Source organism: Eriocheir sinensis, chromosome 26, assembly GCF_024679095.1.
Source record: "Eriocheir sinensis breed Jianghai 21 chromosome 26, ASM2467909v1, whole genome shotgun sequence".
Taxonomy (NCBI): Eukaryota; Metazoa; Arthropoda; class Malacostraca; order Decapoda; family Varunidae; genus Eriocheir; species Eriocheir sinensis.
The window spans coordinates 11,247,543-11,264,434 of NC_066534.1; the positions used below are offsets into that span (position 1 = coordinate 11,247,543).

At 42.6% G+C, this 16,892-nt stretch overlaps 1 protein-coding gene across 2 annotated transcripts in view; it reads left to right on the forward strand.

Moving 5' to 3' along the window:
• Nucleotides 1–1,839: 1,839 nt before the first annotated feature.
• Nucleotides 1,840–16,892, forward strand: part of LOC127003759 (sulfotransferase 1B1-like) — a 15,458-nt gene continuing 405 nt past the window's right edge. Inside the window, exons 1-7 of one of the 2 annotated variants that reach the window (XM_050870765.1) lie at nucleotides 1,840–2,070; nucleotides 2,235–2,380; nucleotides 2,499–2,697; nucleotides 3,186–3,312; nucleotides 9,815–9,981; nucleotides 13,457–13,553; nucleotides 16,562–16,892. The exon at nucleotides 16,562–16,892 is cut by the window's right edge and continues 405 nt beyond it. In XM_050870765.1, the coding sequence (XP_050726722.1) occupies nucleotides 1,903–2,070; nucleotides 2,235–2,380; nucleotides 2,499–2,697; nucleotides 3,186–3,312; nucleotides 9,815–9,981; nucleotides 13,457–13,553; nucleotides 16,562–16,680 (1,023 nt within the window). In that variant the 5' untranslated portion in view covers nucleotides 1,840–1,902 and the 3' untranslated portion in view covers nucleotides 16,681–16,892. The remainder of the gene's footprint in view (nucleotides 2,071–2,234; nucleotides 2,381–2,498; nucleotides 2,698–3,185; nucleotides 3,313–9,814; nucleotides 9,982–13,456; nucleotides 13,554–16,561) is intronic. The other variant, XM_050870766.1, reaches the window with a different exon arrangement.

Consider the following 16,892-nt stretch of genomic DNA (forward strand, 5'->3'; position numbering starts at 1 on the left):
TTCAGGATTCACACAGGACCCCAGCGCTTCCTTCCCTGTTCCGGGCCGCCCTAAGGATGATTAATGAAGGCGATGGCTGCGGAAGGAAGAGCGCCCCCCCCCCCCCCTTTGACGCTCCCTTCAAGCAGTGCATTCCCAAACGGTTAATAAGGTAACATTTGCCACACGGTTGATAAGATAACATTCCCAAACGGCTAATAAGGTAACGTGGTAACTCCAGCAACTCTTAACACGCCGGTCTACTGCCTTGATTCAACCCTATCGCCTCCTCGTCCTTTTCTGTTTTTTTTTTTTTTCTTCTTCATCTCATCTTTCTTCCTTCTTCACATCGGCTTCCTCAGCGACAAAAAAAAAGTTAAATATTTCATGAATACTCTCCTGTTGATGCCGATTATGATGGTGGAAATAATTGTGATGCTAGAGATAAAAGATGGAGATAACAAGTGGACATGAAGGTGAAACTAATGAAGATGAAAATGGGGGAACAACAACAACAACAACAACAATAATAATAATAATAATAATAATAATAATAATAATAATAATAATAATAATAATAATAATAATAATAATAATAATAATAATAATAATAATAATAATAATAATAATAATAATAATAATAATAATAATAATAATAATAATAATAATAATAATAATAGCAATAACAGTAGTAATAGTAGTAATAGTAGCAGTAGTAGTGGTAGTAGTAGTAGTAGTAGTAGTAGTAGTAGTAGTAGTAGTAGTAGTAGTAGTAGTAGTAGTAGTAGTAGTAGTAGTAGTAGTAGTAGTAGAGGCAGCAATTGTATAAGTATTGATGGTAGTAGTAGTAGTAGTAGTAGTAGTAGTAGTAGTAGTAGTAGGAGAAGGAGGAGGAGGAGGAGGAGGAGCTATTGTTATAAAGTGTCAATTTAAAACAAACCCTTCACACAACCCCACCAACACACACACACACACACACACACACACACACACACACACACACACACACTAATTCATAACAGTGTCGCTGTCCCATCAATATTCAATTACCTTAGGAGGTGATTCCTACAGGTGCAAACAACTTGATCAGGCTGAGGCCCGCAGGACAGGTAAACACTAATTGTCAATACAAGGAAATTACATTTATCATTATTACCGAAAGTTTTTACTTGCGTTTTTTTTTAATGTTTCTGCCTATGGCGCAGATATACTTTATTGTTGGGGCCTAATGACCGGCCCCAGCCCGTTGTAGCGCAGGCAAGTGTTTATAGTGTCTCCATCTTGCTTGGCTCATGCAGGAGCCGCTGTGTGTGTGTGTGTGTGTGTGTGTGTGTGTGTGTGTGTGTGTGTGTGTGTGTGTGTGTGTGTGTGTGTGTGTGTGTGTGTGTGTGTGTGTGTGTGTGTGTGTGTGTGTGTGTGTGTGTGTGTGTGTGTGTGTGTGTGTGTGTGTGTGTGTGTGTGTGTGTGTGTGTGTGTGTGTGTGTGTGTGTGTGTGTGTGTGTGTGTGTGTGTGTGTGTGTGTGTGTGTGTGTGTGTGTGTGTGTGTGTGTGTGTGTGTGTGTGTGTGTGTGTGTGTGTGTGTGTGTGTGTGTGTGTGTGTGTGTGTGTGTGTGTGTGTGTGTGTGTGTGTGTGTGTGTGTGTGTGTGTGTGTTGTATCAGTTAATACTTAATCATTATTGGTATTACATCGAAACTGCCGCAGTATAGGTCATATCTAAACATATTTTATTAGAATGTCTTGCACCCGTGAGATTGGGCAATTAATTTCTCATATTATCTTGCATAAAATACGATAATTTGCGTAATAGGAACCGCAAGCCTCCACGCTCCCACCGCGCTACACAAACAAAGTTCCGCTGGCCGCCGGCGAGGTAAGAAGTGACGCTAAGCGCATGTACGATAAGCCTTAACGGTTCGTCGCGATGAGTAAACGGTTATTGAGTGGACACGAGGTGGAACAGGTGGGCGAAGAGGAGCTAAAAGATATTGACTACGACATTTTCCGCCACGGAATGGTCCGAATTCTGCCCGAGGGGTGGCTGTACCCAAGCACCGCGACCACCTTCCTCGACAAGATATACAACATGGAGGTAAGCTATACACACACCCGCACTTTCTGTTATATGCTCGCATCTGCTTCTCCTCCTTACAAAGCCTACACAAGCAAACACTACACGTGTCCAGCATAACGATCGATCAAATCTGTGTCACTCTGCTCATAATCTTTGCTTATCACTGCCATCACTCCACACAGTTTCGGCCAGACGACATCCTGCTGGTGACCTTCCCAAAGTGCGGCACCACCTGGATGCAGGAGATCATCTGGGCAATGATTCACAACCTAAAGCTAGACGATCCAATGACGAAGCTCGATTGGCTATTCCGTTGTCCGCAACTTTGGTATTTGTCTCTAACTTTGCTCATGTAAAACAAAAAGTATAAGAGTAAAAGTAGCTATCTATAATCCTTATAATATGTATTTATGTTATTTTACATGCCAATTTATTATTAATTTTAGTATGGATATGTTGCGTGACAAAATACCGGCTGATGACCATCCACACCTGCCGGACCAGGCGTTCAAGGAGATGTACCCGAACAGGAAGAGTGAAGATGGTTTATTTCTACTATTAGCAGAAGACCTTCCCAGTCCTCGCCTCATGAAGACCCATTACCCGCTCACCCTCTTGCCGAAAAGTATCCTCGAGAAAGTAAAGGTTAGTGGTGTATGTCACTGTTCAAAGGTTGATTTTTATCTCTACTTTTTCATCATCATCATCTTTTTAAAACATCTTCAGATTCAGCCATTAACAGTCTACTGCAAGATAAAGGCCTTTTCCAAAGATCTCAATCTCTGTCTGATGTTAGTGTACCGTCCGCCTCCTGCAACTAACTACGAATCAGATTGCCATATGATTTTCTGTCTTTACTGATTTCCACATAATATCTGAATTGCCATTCTGTCCCTTTTGGGTGTCTCCAATTCATAGAGTTATACTCATGGAAGAGCTCGCTTCATCCTCATAGTAAAATCAATGTATACTGATAAACACTTTCATTGAATCTATTAATTCGAAGATCTCGTCTTCACAAATATGCTTGCTACTACTATGAGCAAAAGCTTTACTGCTCAATATAAACACCAGCATCATCGACCAAGCATGTCCAGGCGTTAGTACTTCTAGCCTATGCCGTCTCGCTGCAGGTTGTGTACGTGGCAAGAAACCCGAAGGACGCGGCTGTATCAGGGTTCAACTTCAGCAAGATGAATGGCCGCCTTCAGTCTGACGCCGACAAAGATAAATTCTACAACTCTTTCATGAAAGATAATTGTTAGTTAATGTTTAAACTATTTGGGTAAAAAATAACCTCTGCGGTTACCATAATATTACGCAGAACAAAAACATAATAAGATAAATAGGTGAGGTTGAGGACATATGCAGTACCTGTGCGTGGCCACGCAGATCCACTTCGTTGCATTGGCACTTGAGCCTGTGATGACCCATTGCCCCGGAACACAGAGCCGGTGTGACATACGGGTTACCACTGTTTATATTCCCAAAGAAAAAGACGACAAAGAGCAGGACGACCTGTAAGACAACAGCGCGGGTCAGGATTCGTAAATGAATACAGCTAACCACTGCACCACGGACACTAAAAAAAAAAAAAAAATATATATATATATATATATATATATATATATATATATATATATATATATATATATATATATATATATATATATATATATATATATATATATATATGTATTTGTGTGTGTGTGTGTGTGTGTGTGTGTGTGTGTGTGTGTGTGTTTTTACAACAAAGGAGGCAGCTCAAGGGCACAAAAAAAAAACAATAATAAAAAATCGCTGCTTCCATGAAAGAATCAGAAGAGGTGGCCAAAACCAAGGTCAAATTCGGGAGGAAAGGTGTCCTGATACCCTCCTCTTGAAAGAGTTCAAGTCGTAGGCAGGAGGAAATACAGATGAAGGAAGATTGTTCCAGAGTTTACCAGCGTCAGGGATGAAAGAGTGAAGATGCTGGTTAACTCTTGCATAACGGGTTTGGACAGTAAAGGGATGAGCATGAGTAGAAAGTCGTGTGCAGCTGGGCCGCGGGAGTGGGGGAGGCATGCAGTTAGCAAGTTCAGAAGAGCAGTCAGCGTGGAAATATCGATAGAAGATTGAAAGAGAGGCAACATCGCGGCGGAATTTAAGAGATAGAAGACTATCAGTAGGAGGAGGAGAGCTGATGAAACGAAGAACCTTAGCCTCCACTCTGTCCAAAAGAGCTGTGTGAGTGGATCCCCCCCACACGTGAGATGCATACTCCATACGAGGGCGGACAAGGTCCCTGTATATGGATAGCAACTGCGCGGGGGAGAAGAACTGGCGGAGACGATACAGAACGCCCAACCTCGAGGAAGCTGATTTAGTGAGAGAGGAGATATGAAGTTTCCAGTTGAGATTTTGAGTTAAGGATAGACCGCAAATGTTTAGTGTTGAAGAAGGTGACAGCCGAGTGTTGTCGAAGAATAGGGGATAGGTGTTTGGAAGATTGTGTCGAGTTGATAGGTGGAGAAATTGAGTTTTTGAGGCATTGAAGGACACAAGGTTCCTTCTGCCCCAATCGGAAATGATAGCAAGGTCTGAGGTTAAGCGTTCTGCAGCCTCCAGTCTGGAGTCGTGTATTTCCTGTTGTGATGGTCTTCTATTGAAAGAAGTTGAATAATGCAGAGTGGAGTCGTCGGCGTACGAGGGAACAGGACAGTTTGTTATGGAAAGAAGATCATTGATGAATAACAGGAAGAGAGTGGGTGATAGGACAGAGCCCTGTGGAACGCCACTTTTGATAGGTTTAGGGGAAGAGCAGTGACCGTCTACCACCGCAGAGATAGAACGGCCGGAAAGGAAACTGGAGATAAAGGAACAGAGAGAGGGATAGAATCCGAAAGAGGGCAGTTAAGAAAGCAAAGACTGGTGCCAGACTCTATCGAAGGCTTTCGATATGTCTAGCGCAACAGAGAAAGTTTCACCGAAGCTGCTAAGAGAGGATGACCAAGAGTCAGTTAAGAGAGCAAGAAGATCGCCAATAGAACGCCCCTTGCGGAATCCATATTGGCGATCAGATAGAAGATTAGAAGTGGAAAGGTGCTTTTAAATCTTCCGGTTAAGGATTGATTCAAAAGCTTTACATAGACATGAAACTAAAGCTATTGGGCGGTAGTTTGAGGGATTGGAGCGGTCACCCTTCTTAGGCACAGGCTGTACAAAGGCATACCTCCAGCAGGAAGGAAAGATAGATGTTGATAGGCAGAGACGAAAGAGTTTGACCAGGCAGGGTGTCAGCACAGAAGCACAGTTTTTAAGGACAATAGGAGGCATTCCATCAGGTCCATAAGCCTTCTGAGAGTTGAGGCCAGAGAGGGCATAGAAAACATCATTTGGAAGAATCTTAATAACAGGCATAAAGGAGTCAGAGGGGGGATGAGTAGGAGGAATATGCCCAGAATCGTCCAAGGTGGAGTTCTTACAGAAAGTTTGAGCGAAGAGTTCAGCCTTAGAGACAGATGAGACGGCAGTGCTGCCGTCAGGGTTAAGGAGAGGAGGGAAAGAGGAAGAAGTGAAATTGGAGGAGATATTTTTGGCTAGATGCCAGAAGTCACGGGAAGAATTAGAGGAAGCAAGGTGTTGACATTTTCTATTTATAAAAGAAGTTTTGGTAAGTCGGAGAAAAGATTTGGCACGATTCCGGGCTGAAATGTATAGATCAAAGTTAGTGGGTAGATCAAAGTTAGTGGGAGTTCGAAGGCTCTGGAACCTTTTGTGAGCTGCCTCTCTGTCTTTAATAGCACGAGAACAAGCGTGACTAAACCAAGGCTTTTTAGCATGAGGAGTAGAGAAAGTACGTGGAATGTATGCCTCCATTCCAGAGACAATCACCTCTGTGATGCGCAGAGCACACACAGAGGGGTCTCTCTCCTGGAAGCAGTAATCATTCCACGGGAAATCGGAAAAGTACATCTTCAAGTCGTCCTACCGAGCTGAAGCAAAATGCCAGAAGCATCGCCTCCTCGGTGGGTCCAGAGGATGTATAGGAGCGATAGGACAGGATACAGAAATAAGGTTATGATCGGAGGAGCCCAACGGAGAGAACAGTTTGACAGAGTAAGCAGAAGGATTAGAGGTAAGGAAGAGGTCTAGAATGTTGGGCCTGTCTCCAAGACGGTCGGGAATACGAGTAGGGTGCTGAACCAACTGCTCTAGGTCGTTTAGGATAGCAAAGTTGAAGGCTTGTTCACCAGGCTGGTCAGTGAAAGAGGATGAAAGCCAAAGCTGGTGGTGAACATTGAAATCTCCCAAGATGGAGATTTCAGCGAAGGGAGAGTGGGTCAAGATGCGCTCCACTTTAGAGTTCAAATAGTCAAAGAGTTTTACATAGTTAGTAGAGTTAGGTGAGAGATAAAGAGCACAGATGTATTTAGTAATAGAATGACAATGAAGTCTTAGCGAGATGGTGGAAAATTCAGAAGAGTCGAGGTCGTGGGCACGAGAGCAAGTGATGTCGTTGCGCACGTAGGCGCAACATCCAGCTTTGGATTGAAATTTAGGATAGAGATAGTAGGAGGGAACAGAGTAGAGGTTGCTGTCAGTAGCCTCAGAAACCTGTGTTTCGGTGAGGAAGAGAAGGTGAGGTTTAGAGGAGGAGAGATGGTGTTCCACAGAATGAAAATTAGAACGGAGACCCCGAATGTTGCAGAAATTGATAAGGAGGAGGTTCGAGGAGTTATCAGGACACCTGTGTGTGTGTGTGTGTGTGTGTGTGTGTGTGTGTGTGTGTGTGTGTGTGTGTGTGTGTGTGTGTGTGTGTGTGTATATATATATATATATATATATATATATATATATATATATATATATATATATATATATATATATATATATATATATATATATATATATATATATATATATATATATATATATATATATATATATATATATATATATATATATATATATATATATATATATATATATATATATATATTGGGGCAAAAAGAACTTGGTGTCCTTCAATGAATCAAAAACTCAGTTGCTCCACCTACCATCTGGAGACAATCTTCCAAATACCTTTCACTTATCCTTCGATACCAATCAGCTGTCACCTTCTACAATAAATATTTTCAGTCTATCCTTAAGTCAAAATCTCAGCTAGAAACTTCATAGTCTTCTCTCTCACTACGTACATCAGCTTCCTCGAGGTTGGGCGTTCCGTATCGTCTCCACCAGTTCTTCTCCCCCTCCCAGATGTTATTCATATACAGGGGCCTTGTCCGCCCTAGTAAGGAGTATGCATCTCATAGGTGTGTGTGGGTGTGTGTGTGGGTGTGGGGGGGGGGGGGGTAGGACAGAGTAGAGTCTAAGGCTCTTCGTCTCATCAACTTCTCTTTCTGACAGTCTTCTACCTCTTAAATTCCGCCGACATGTTACCTCTTTCTATATTCTATCGATATTTTCATGCTGACTGCTCTTCTGGACATGCTAACTGAATACCTCCCCCCTTCCCGCGGCACCGCTGCACTCGACTTTCTACTCTAGCTCATCCCTATACTGTCCAATTCCCTTATGCTAGATCTAATCAGCATCTTAATTCTTTCATCCCTTTCACAAGTAAACTATGGAACAACCATGCTTCGTCTGTATTTCCTCCAGCCTACGACATCAACTTTTTCAAGAGTAGAGTATCGAGACACCTCTCCTCCCGAAATTGACCTCTCTTTTGCCCACTCTTCTGAACCATTTTTTATAGAGGCAGTGTTTAGCAGGCTTTTTTCTCTCAATATTACTTCTTTTTTATATTTTGCCCTTGAGCTGCTTCCTTTATTGTAAAAAAAAAAAATATGATTAACTTGGCATCAAGTCAAAAACATCAACTCCAACATCACTTTTTCATCTTTCCTTCCTTTCCTTAGTCCTGACGGCAGCACCGCCGTCTCATCTATCTCTAAGGCTGAACTCTTCTCTCAAACTTTCTCTAAAAACTCCACTCTGGACGATTCTGGGTATATTCCTCTTACTCATCCCCCCTCTGACTCCTTTATGCCTGTTATTAAGAATCTTACGAATGATGTGTTCTATGCCCTCTCTGGCCTCAATCCTCAGAAGGCTTATGGACCTGATGGAGTGCCTCCTATTGCTCCTATTGCTCCTATTGTGCTTCCGTGCTGACACCCTGCCTGGTCAAACTCTTTCGCCTCTGTTTGTCAACATCTACCTTTCCTTCCTGCTGGAAGTATGCCTTCATACAGCCTGTACCTAAGGGTGACCATTCCAATCCCTCAAATTACCGTCCTATAGCTTTGCTTTCTTGGGTATCTAAAGCTTTTGAATCAATCCTTAACCGGAAGATTCAAAAGCACCTTTCCACTTCTGATCTTCTATCCGATCGCCAGTATGGGTTCCGCAAGGGACGTTCTACTGGTGATTTAATTGCCTTTCTAACTGACTCTTGGTCATCTTCTCTTAGCCGTTTCGGTGAAACCTTTCCTATTGCGCTGGACATATCAAAAGCCTTTGATAGGGTCTGGCACAAATATTTGTTTTCCAAACTACCCTCCTACGGTTTCTGTCCTTCTCTCTGTACCTTTATCTCAAGTTTCCTTTCTGACCGTTCTATTTTTGCTGTGGTAGACGACCGTTCTATTTCTGCTGTGGTAGACGGTCACTGTTCTTCCCCTAAACCTATTAATAGTGGTGTTCCGCAGGGATCTCGTTCTGTTGTTCATTGATGATCTTCTTTCCAAAACGAACTGTCCCATCCATTCTTACGCCGATGACTCTACTCTGCGTTCCTCAACTTCTTTTAATAGAAGACCCACCCAGCAGGAACTAAATGATTCCAGGCTGGAGGCAGCAAAACGCTTAGCCTCAGACCTTACTATTATTTCCGATTGGGGCAAGAAGAACCTGGTGTCCTTCAACGCCTCAAAAACAGTTTCTCCACCTATCCACTCGACACAATCTTCCAAACAACTATCCCCTATTCTTTGACAACACTCAACTATCACCTTCTTCAACACTTAACATCCTCGGTCTATCCTTAGCTCAAAATCTCAACTGGAAACTTCATATCTCTTCCTTACTAAATCAGCTTCCTCGAGGCTGGGCGTGCTGTACCGTCTCCGCCAGTTCTTCTCCCCCGCACAGCTGCTATCCATTTACAGGGGCCTTGTCCGCCCTCGTATGGAGTATGCATCTCACGTGTGGGGGTGCTCCACTCACACAGCTCTCTTGGACAGAGTGGAGTCTAAAGCTCTTCGTCTTATCAGCTCTCCTCCTCTTACTGATAGTCTTCTACCTCTTAAATTGCGACGCCATGTTGCCTCTCTTTCTATCTTCTATCGATATTTTCATGTTGACTGCTCTTCAGAACTTGATAATTGCATGCCTCCCCCCCTCCCGCGGCCTCGCCACACACGACTTTCTACTCAAGCTCATCACTTTACTGTCCAAATCCCTTACGCAAGAGTTAACCAGCATCTTCACTCTTTCATCCCTCACGCTGGTAAACTCAGGAACAATCTTCCTTCATCTGTATTTCCTCCTACCTACGACTTGAATCTTTCAAGAGGAGGGTATCAGGACACCTTTCCTCCCGAAATTGACCTATCTTTCAGCCACTCCTCTAACTCTTTTTAGGAGCAGTGAGTAGCGGGCTTTTTTTTTCACATTTGTTTCCTTTTTTTTATGCCCTTGAACTGACTCCTCTGCTGTATAAAAAAAAGGCTGTTGAAAAGACTTTAGCTTTTCTACTTCAAAACCTTTTCAGTCATGTATAGCCCGTACTGGCCGCACGTGAAGGAGGCGTGGGAGAAGAGGCACCACCCCAATCTGCTCTTTGTCTTCTACGAGGATATGAAAGCCGACATCATGAAGCAGCTGGGAAGAGTTAACGAGTTCCTTGGAACAGCCCTCTGCCAGGAGACCCTCGAGGCCGTGAGTGTTTGATATGGTGTTGTTTACTGTTATGTTGTTATATTGGAGTAGGTAGGAAGACACCTACCGAACGGGCGTAAGCCACTCCCGGTGAGTTATATATGGGAAGTGAGGAGGGTGCTGAGGCCCTCCATAGACCCTTCCCATTACCTCGTTAACCGTTTCCCTATTGTCTCAGCTACACCACAGTGTAGTTCAGCATGCTCTCTAAAGACAGATCCTCTCTCTATCCACACCACACTACATTCACACAGCACGCACACCTTTTCCCAAAATTCAAAATTCAAAATGGCGTTCAACAACAGTGCCTCGGAGTCCCCGCCTGGCGGGGGGGGACCACAAATTCCCCCAGGTAGGACTCCTCTTCTGGCTGCCGACCTGAGAGGTGTCTTGATAACTCCTCGAGCCTTTTTCTTATCAATTTCTGCAACATTCGCGGCCTTCGTTCTAATTTTCATTCTGTGGAACACCATCTCTCCTCCTCTAAATCTCACCTTCTCTTCCTCACCGAAACACAGGTTTCTGAGGCTACTGACAGCAATCTCTACTCTGTTCCCTCCTACTATCTCTATCCTCAATTTCAATCCAAAGCTGGATGTTGTAACGACATCTCTTGCTCTCGTGCCCACGACCTTGACTTTTCTGAATTTTCCACCATCTGGTTAAGACTTCATTGTCATTCTATTACTAAATACATCTGTGCTGTTTATCCTTCACCTAATTCTACTAACTATGTAAAATTCTTTGACTACCTGAATTCTGAACTGGAGCACATCTTGACCCACTCTCCCTTCGCTGAAATCTCCATCCCAGGAGACTTCAGTGTTCACCACCAGCTTTGGCTTTCATCCTCTTTCACTGACCAGCCTGGTGAACAAGCCTACAACTTTACTCTCCTCAATGACCTAGAGCAGTTGGTTCAGCACCCTACACGTATTCCCGACCGTCTTGGAAACCGGCCCAACATACTAGACCTCTTCCTTACCTCTAACCCTTCTGCTTACTCTGTCAAACTGTTCTCTCCGTTGGGTTCCTCCGATCACAACCTTATTTCTGTATTCTGTCCTATCGCTCCTGTACATCCTCTGGACCCACCGAAGAGGCGATGTTTCTGCCCTTGAGCTGCCTCCTTTGTTGTAAAAAAAAATAAAAATGCTTCAGCTCGGTGGGACGACCTGAGGATGTACTTTTCCGATTTCCCATGGAATGATTACTGTTTCCAGGATAGAGAGCCCTCTGTGTGTGCCCAGCGCATCACAGAGGTAATTGTCTCAGGGATGGAGGCATACATTCCACACACTTTCTCTACTCCCCATGCCTTGGTTTAATTACGCTTGTTCTCGTGCTGTCAAAGATAGAGAGGCAGCTCACAAAAAGTACCCTTTCGAACTCCCGCTAACCATGACCTTTACATTTCCGCCCGGAATCGTGCCAAATCTATTCTTCGACTGACCAAAAACTCCTTTATCCATAGCAAATGTCAACGCCTTGCTTTCTCTAATTCTTCCAGAGACTTCTGGCACTTAGCCAAAAATATCTACTCCAATTTCACTTCTTCCTCTTTCCCGCCTCTTCTTAACCAAGACGGCAGCACTGCCGCATCCTCTATCTCTAAGGCTGAACTCTTCGCTCAAACTTTCTGTAACAACTCCACTCTGGACGATTCTGGGCATATTCCTCATACTCATCCCCCCACCGACTCCGTTATGCCTGTTATTAAGATTCTTCCTAATGATGTTTTCTATGCCCTCTCTGGTCTCAACTCTCAGAAGGCTTATGGACCTGATGGAGTGCCTCCTATTGTCCTTAAAAACTGTGCTTCCGTGCTGACACCCTGCCTGGTCAAACTCTTTCGCCTCTGCCTATCAACATCTACCTATCCTTCCCGTTGGAAGTACGCTTTCGTACAGCCTGTGCCTAAGAAGGGTGACCGTTCCAATCCCTCAAACTACCGCCCTATAGCTTTACTTTCCTGTCTACCTAAAGCTTTTGAATCAATCCTTAACCGGAAGATTCAAAAGCACCTTTCCACTTCTAACCTTCTATCTGATCGCCAATATGGGCTCCGCAAGGGGCGTTCTACTGGCGATCTTCTTGCTCTCTTAACTGATTCTTGGTCATCCTCTCTTAGCTGTTTCGGTGAAACTTTCTCAATTGCACTAGACATATCGAAAGCTTTCGATAGAGTCTGGCACAAGTCTTTGCTTTCTAAACTGCCCTCTTTCGGATTCTATCCTTCTCTCTGTTCCTTTATCTCCAGTTTCCTTTCCGGCCGTTCTATCTCTGCTGTGGTAGACGGTCATTGTTCTTCTCATAAACCTATTAACAGTGGTGTTCCACAGGGCTCTGTCCTATCACCCACTCTCTTCCTGTTATTCATCAATGATCTTCTTTCCATAACAAACTGTCCTATTCACTCATACGCTGATGACTCCACTCTGCATTATTCAACTTCTTTCAACAGAAAACCCTCTCAATAGGAATTACATGACTCCAGGCTGGAGGCTGCAGAACGCTTAACCTCAGACCTTACTATCATTTCCGAGTGGGGTAAAAGGAACCTTGTGTCCTTCAATGCCTCAAAACCCAATTTCTCCACCTATCAACTCGACACAATCTTCCAAACACCTATCCCCTATTCCTCGACAACACTCAGCTGTCACCTTCTTCAACACTAAACATCGTCGGTCTATCCTTAACTCAAAATCTTAACTGGAAACTTCACATCTCGTCTCTCACTAAATCAGCTTCCTCGAGGTTGGGCGTTCTGTATCGTCTCCGCCAGTTCTTCTCCCCCGCACAGTTGCTATCCATATACAGGGGCATTGTCCGCCCTCGTATGGAGTATGCATCTCACGTGTGGGGGGGCTGTAATCACACAGCTCTCTTGGACAGAGTGGAGTCTAAGGCTCTTCGTCTCATCAGCTCTCCTCCTCTTACTGATAGTCTTCTACCTCTTAATTTCCGCCACCATGTTGCCTCTCTTTCTATCTTCTATCGATATTTTCATGCTGACTGCTCTTCTGAGCTTGCTAACTGCATGCCTCCCCCCCTCCCGCGGCCCCGCTGCACGCGACTTTCTCACGCTCATCCCTATACTGTCCAAACCCCTTATGCAAGAGTTAACCAGCATTTTCACTCTTTCATCCCTCAAGCTGGTAAACTCTGGAACAATCTTCCTTCTTCTGTATTTCCTCCTGCCTACGACTTGAACTCTTTCAAGAGAAGGATATCTGGACACCTCTCCCGAAATTGACCTCTTTTTCGGCCACCTCTTTGGATTCTTTTTTGTGAGCAGCGAGTAGCGGGCTTTTTTTTATTTTATTATTGTTTACTTTTTATTGTGCCCTTGAGCTGTCTCCTTTGTTGCAAAAAAAAAAAAAAAGGAGCTTGAGGTCTTTTACTTAAACATCAAACATTGTGGTTGGCTTCTTACAGTTATAATTTTATGTACACACGGTTAACACCTCCACAGACGGCGCAATACACCTCCTTCAAGGCCATGAAGTCTCGAGGCAATCATCCACTTGCAACTTCACTCAAAGACAGTGCAGATATTTTTTTCCGTAAAGGTGAGTATCGCTGAAGCCAACACTCGTCACTCATCTCCTGTATAGTGTTGTAGTGCAGCCAATGGCGGATCCAAGGGGGAGGGAGGGGGGGGTCACCTGGTCACGTGTCCCCCCAAAATATTATATATCTTTTTAATTACGAAACTGATAACAATAATGATAATTATTTTATTATCATTATTACCTCCGCCAACGGAGTTGGGAGGAGGTTATATTTTCGGTCCGGTCAGTTTGTTTATTTATTTGCTTGTTTGTTCGGGAGCAGTCTCCTGTGCACAATTTTGCGGATATCTAAACCATTTTTTTAGGGAAGCTTCGGGTCCATCCAAAAAATAACCAATGAATTTTTTTTATGTCAAAGGTCAAAGGTCAAGGTCAAGGTCGCACAAAACGTCAGATTGGCCATAACTTCGGTTCTCGTCGTCGTAGAGACTTTAGACTTGGTTCATATTTTAGCTCATGGAAAGACGCACCTTGCATGGCCTTGAACTTGACCTTTGACCTTGACCTCGAAAATTTAGCCCAAGGTCAAAGTTTCCAAAAAATAGAATTTCATCAAATTTCGAAACAAATGCTTCCATATGATGCACCTAGCATGACCTTGACCTTTGATCTTGACCTCGAAAAGTTCGCCCAAGATCAAGTTTTCCAAAAAAATAGGATTACATTAAATTTCGAAACAAATGCTTCCATATGATGCATAGGATCACAGTTGATGCCCATACCAATTTTCAGGACGATCTTTGGCAGAGGTGTGCACTCTCCGAGTGCTATGCGTCTAGTTATTATTACCATTATTATTAAAATGAATAGATGAATGATTATATCTACCAGTTCGCGTTAACATAAAAATAATGTTTAAAGCTAAAAAGAAAAAAAAACGTGAAATACTCCCCCATAACAAGTATTTACACTATAGTTTGTTCACGCTCCGCGAGTTTCGCCTCGCTGACTTGTCTAATACGCGTATCGGACGGGTACTATTGATGAACGAAGACTTCCTTTTAATAAATGATCCAGTTCTGGGCCTAGATGATATACTACATGATTATGTCACTCAATTCAGAATGCGGAGATCATGTTGATCGTCTGTACCTAAAAGTTCCTTGCCAAATGCTGTACTTGATACATATGAGAAGTGCTCACAAAATTATCCTGTTACAAAGAAATTATTACTTATTTATGCCACTTTGCCCATTTCATTTGCTGCAGTTGAACAAAGTTTTTTTTACACTGTGTTTACAAAGCGTTGTTCTAAATTGGGGGCAGTACAAATCAACATTGTTACTTGTAGTATTTCTTGGGTTGTCGATAATATTAAAGATGTTATTTCCTCCACAGTTTCGCACCATTTTGAATACAAGTAATAAAGTAAAATATTTATGAAGAACATCATATTTCAAAAGTTTAGTTGTAGAGAAAATAGGGGCTGTTGAGTCAAATTTAGGAATGAAAAATATACATCAAGCGATTTTTTTTTTCTGGGCCGTAACTAATTTGTAGAGGAACGAGTATATGCTGATCATAGCCTCTGTTGATAGACTGTGACGTACTTTGTAGAGTAGACCACATATTTTATAAAGTTTAAAGCAAATTTCATCTATGTGACATTTCCAGTTGAGGTTCTCGTCAATTATTACCCCTAAAAATTTCATATGGTTTACATGATGTAATTATAATGCTGGTATATGATTTTTTACTGATCGATTTTGGAAGAGCATATATTTAGTTTTGGAGACATTTAACTTTAGTTTATTATATTGTACCCATTTATATACTGATTTTAATTCTAATTCCAAATTTTCGTGAAGACTTTGTATGTTTCGATTGGCCAACAAGAGGTTTGTATCATCAGCATATATAACAAATTTTAGTTCTTAACAAACATTTACAGTATCGGTAATATATATCAGGAACAGAAGTGGCCCCAAAACAGAACCTTGAGGTACACCCCGAAACAGATGGTGAGAAATTCATGTTACAAAAAACAGATTGTGATCTATTGGTGAGATAGCTTCTGAACAGGTCTAGTGGAGTGCCCCTAACACCAAAATGCTCCAGTTTATTAAGTAGGATTTTATGATCAAGTGTGTCAAAAGCTTTTGGTAAATCGTTGAAAAACCAAATTGCATGGTACTTTTCTTCCAAAAATTTATAAACATTATTGACAAACTGTAGTATTGCAGACTCGGTGGACCGGTTTGTTGGGAACCCATGTTGGTATTAAGTAAGCAAATTATATTTTTCTATGTAGTTTATCAGACGAACGGCAATTACTTTTTCGAATATTTTATCAACAGCTGGCAGTATTGAAATTGGGCGATAATTATTAATATCATTTATTTTCCCAGACTTATACATAGGGATTACTTTGGCCTTTTTTTATAGAATCTGGAAAGGTGCCAGATTTCAAGGAGAGGTTAATTATGTGAGTGAGTGGATTAGATATTAGTGTACGTACACTCTTTAATACCAGTGGTGATATGTCGTCATATCCTGAAGCTTTCTACTTCTTTATCATATGCTGGTGGCAAGTAGAGAGAGAATTGAGGAGGGGTGTTTAAGTACCTCTTATAATATTCATTGTCTGTTCCTGTTAGTCCGTCATCACTTAACTTTAGGAAGTGTTCGTTAAATACGTTAGACATCTCAATACATTCAGGCTTGAGTTCAATTGTGTTCTTGTTTCCTCCACTGCCTGTTCTACCAAGTAGAGAGTTTATGGTTTTCCACTGGGCCTTGGGATTCCCTTGATTTTCCTGTGTGTGTGTGTGTGTGTGTGTGTGTGTGTGTGTGTGTGTGTGTGTGTGTGTGTGTGTGTGTGTGTGTGTGTGTGTGTGTGTGTGTGTGTGTGTGTGTGTGTGTGTGTGTGTGTGTGTGTGTGTGAGAGAGAGAGAGAGAGAGAGAGAGAGAGAGAGAGAGAGAGAGAGAGAGAGAGAGAGAGAGAGAGAGAGAGAGAGAGTGTGTGTGTATTCATAGACTGTAGTAACAAGGTTCTCATGTTGTAGGTGCGACAAGGGAATGGAAGAACCACTTATCGCCGAAGATACAGGAGGAGATGGATGAGTGGATAAAAAATAACGTGGCCAACACGGACCTAAGCCTGAGCTGGGCCTTGGGGCAGTGAGGTTTGTCGCTGCTGGCGCCTGCGAGTCACCAGCCATATCGGTGACCACATTTTCAGGCGTTCGTCTCCTACTTTCAGACTTTTCAGTTATATAGTCTTCAGGATTACGATCAATTTTTGCTTTTCAAAAGTTTTCTTGGTGAAGTCTGTACGTCAGAGACGATAGATTAGTTTGGTGTACCATACCTGCAGGTTTTTTGTTATTAGGATTA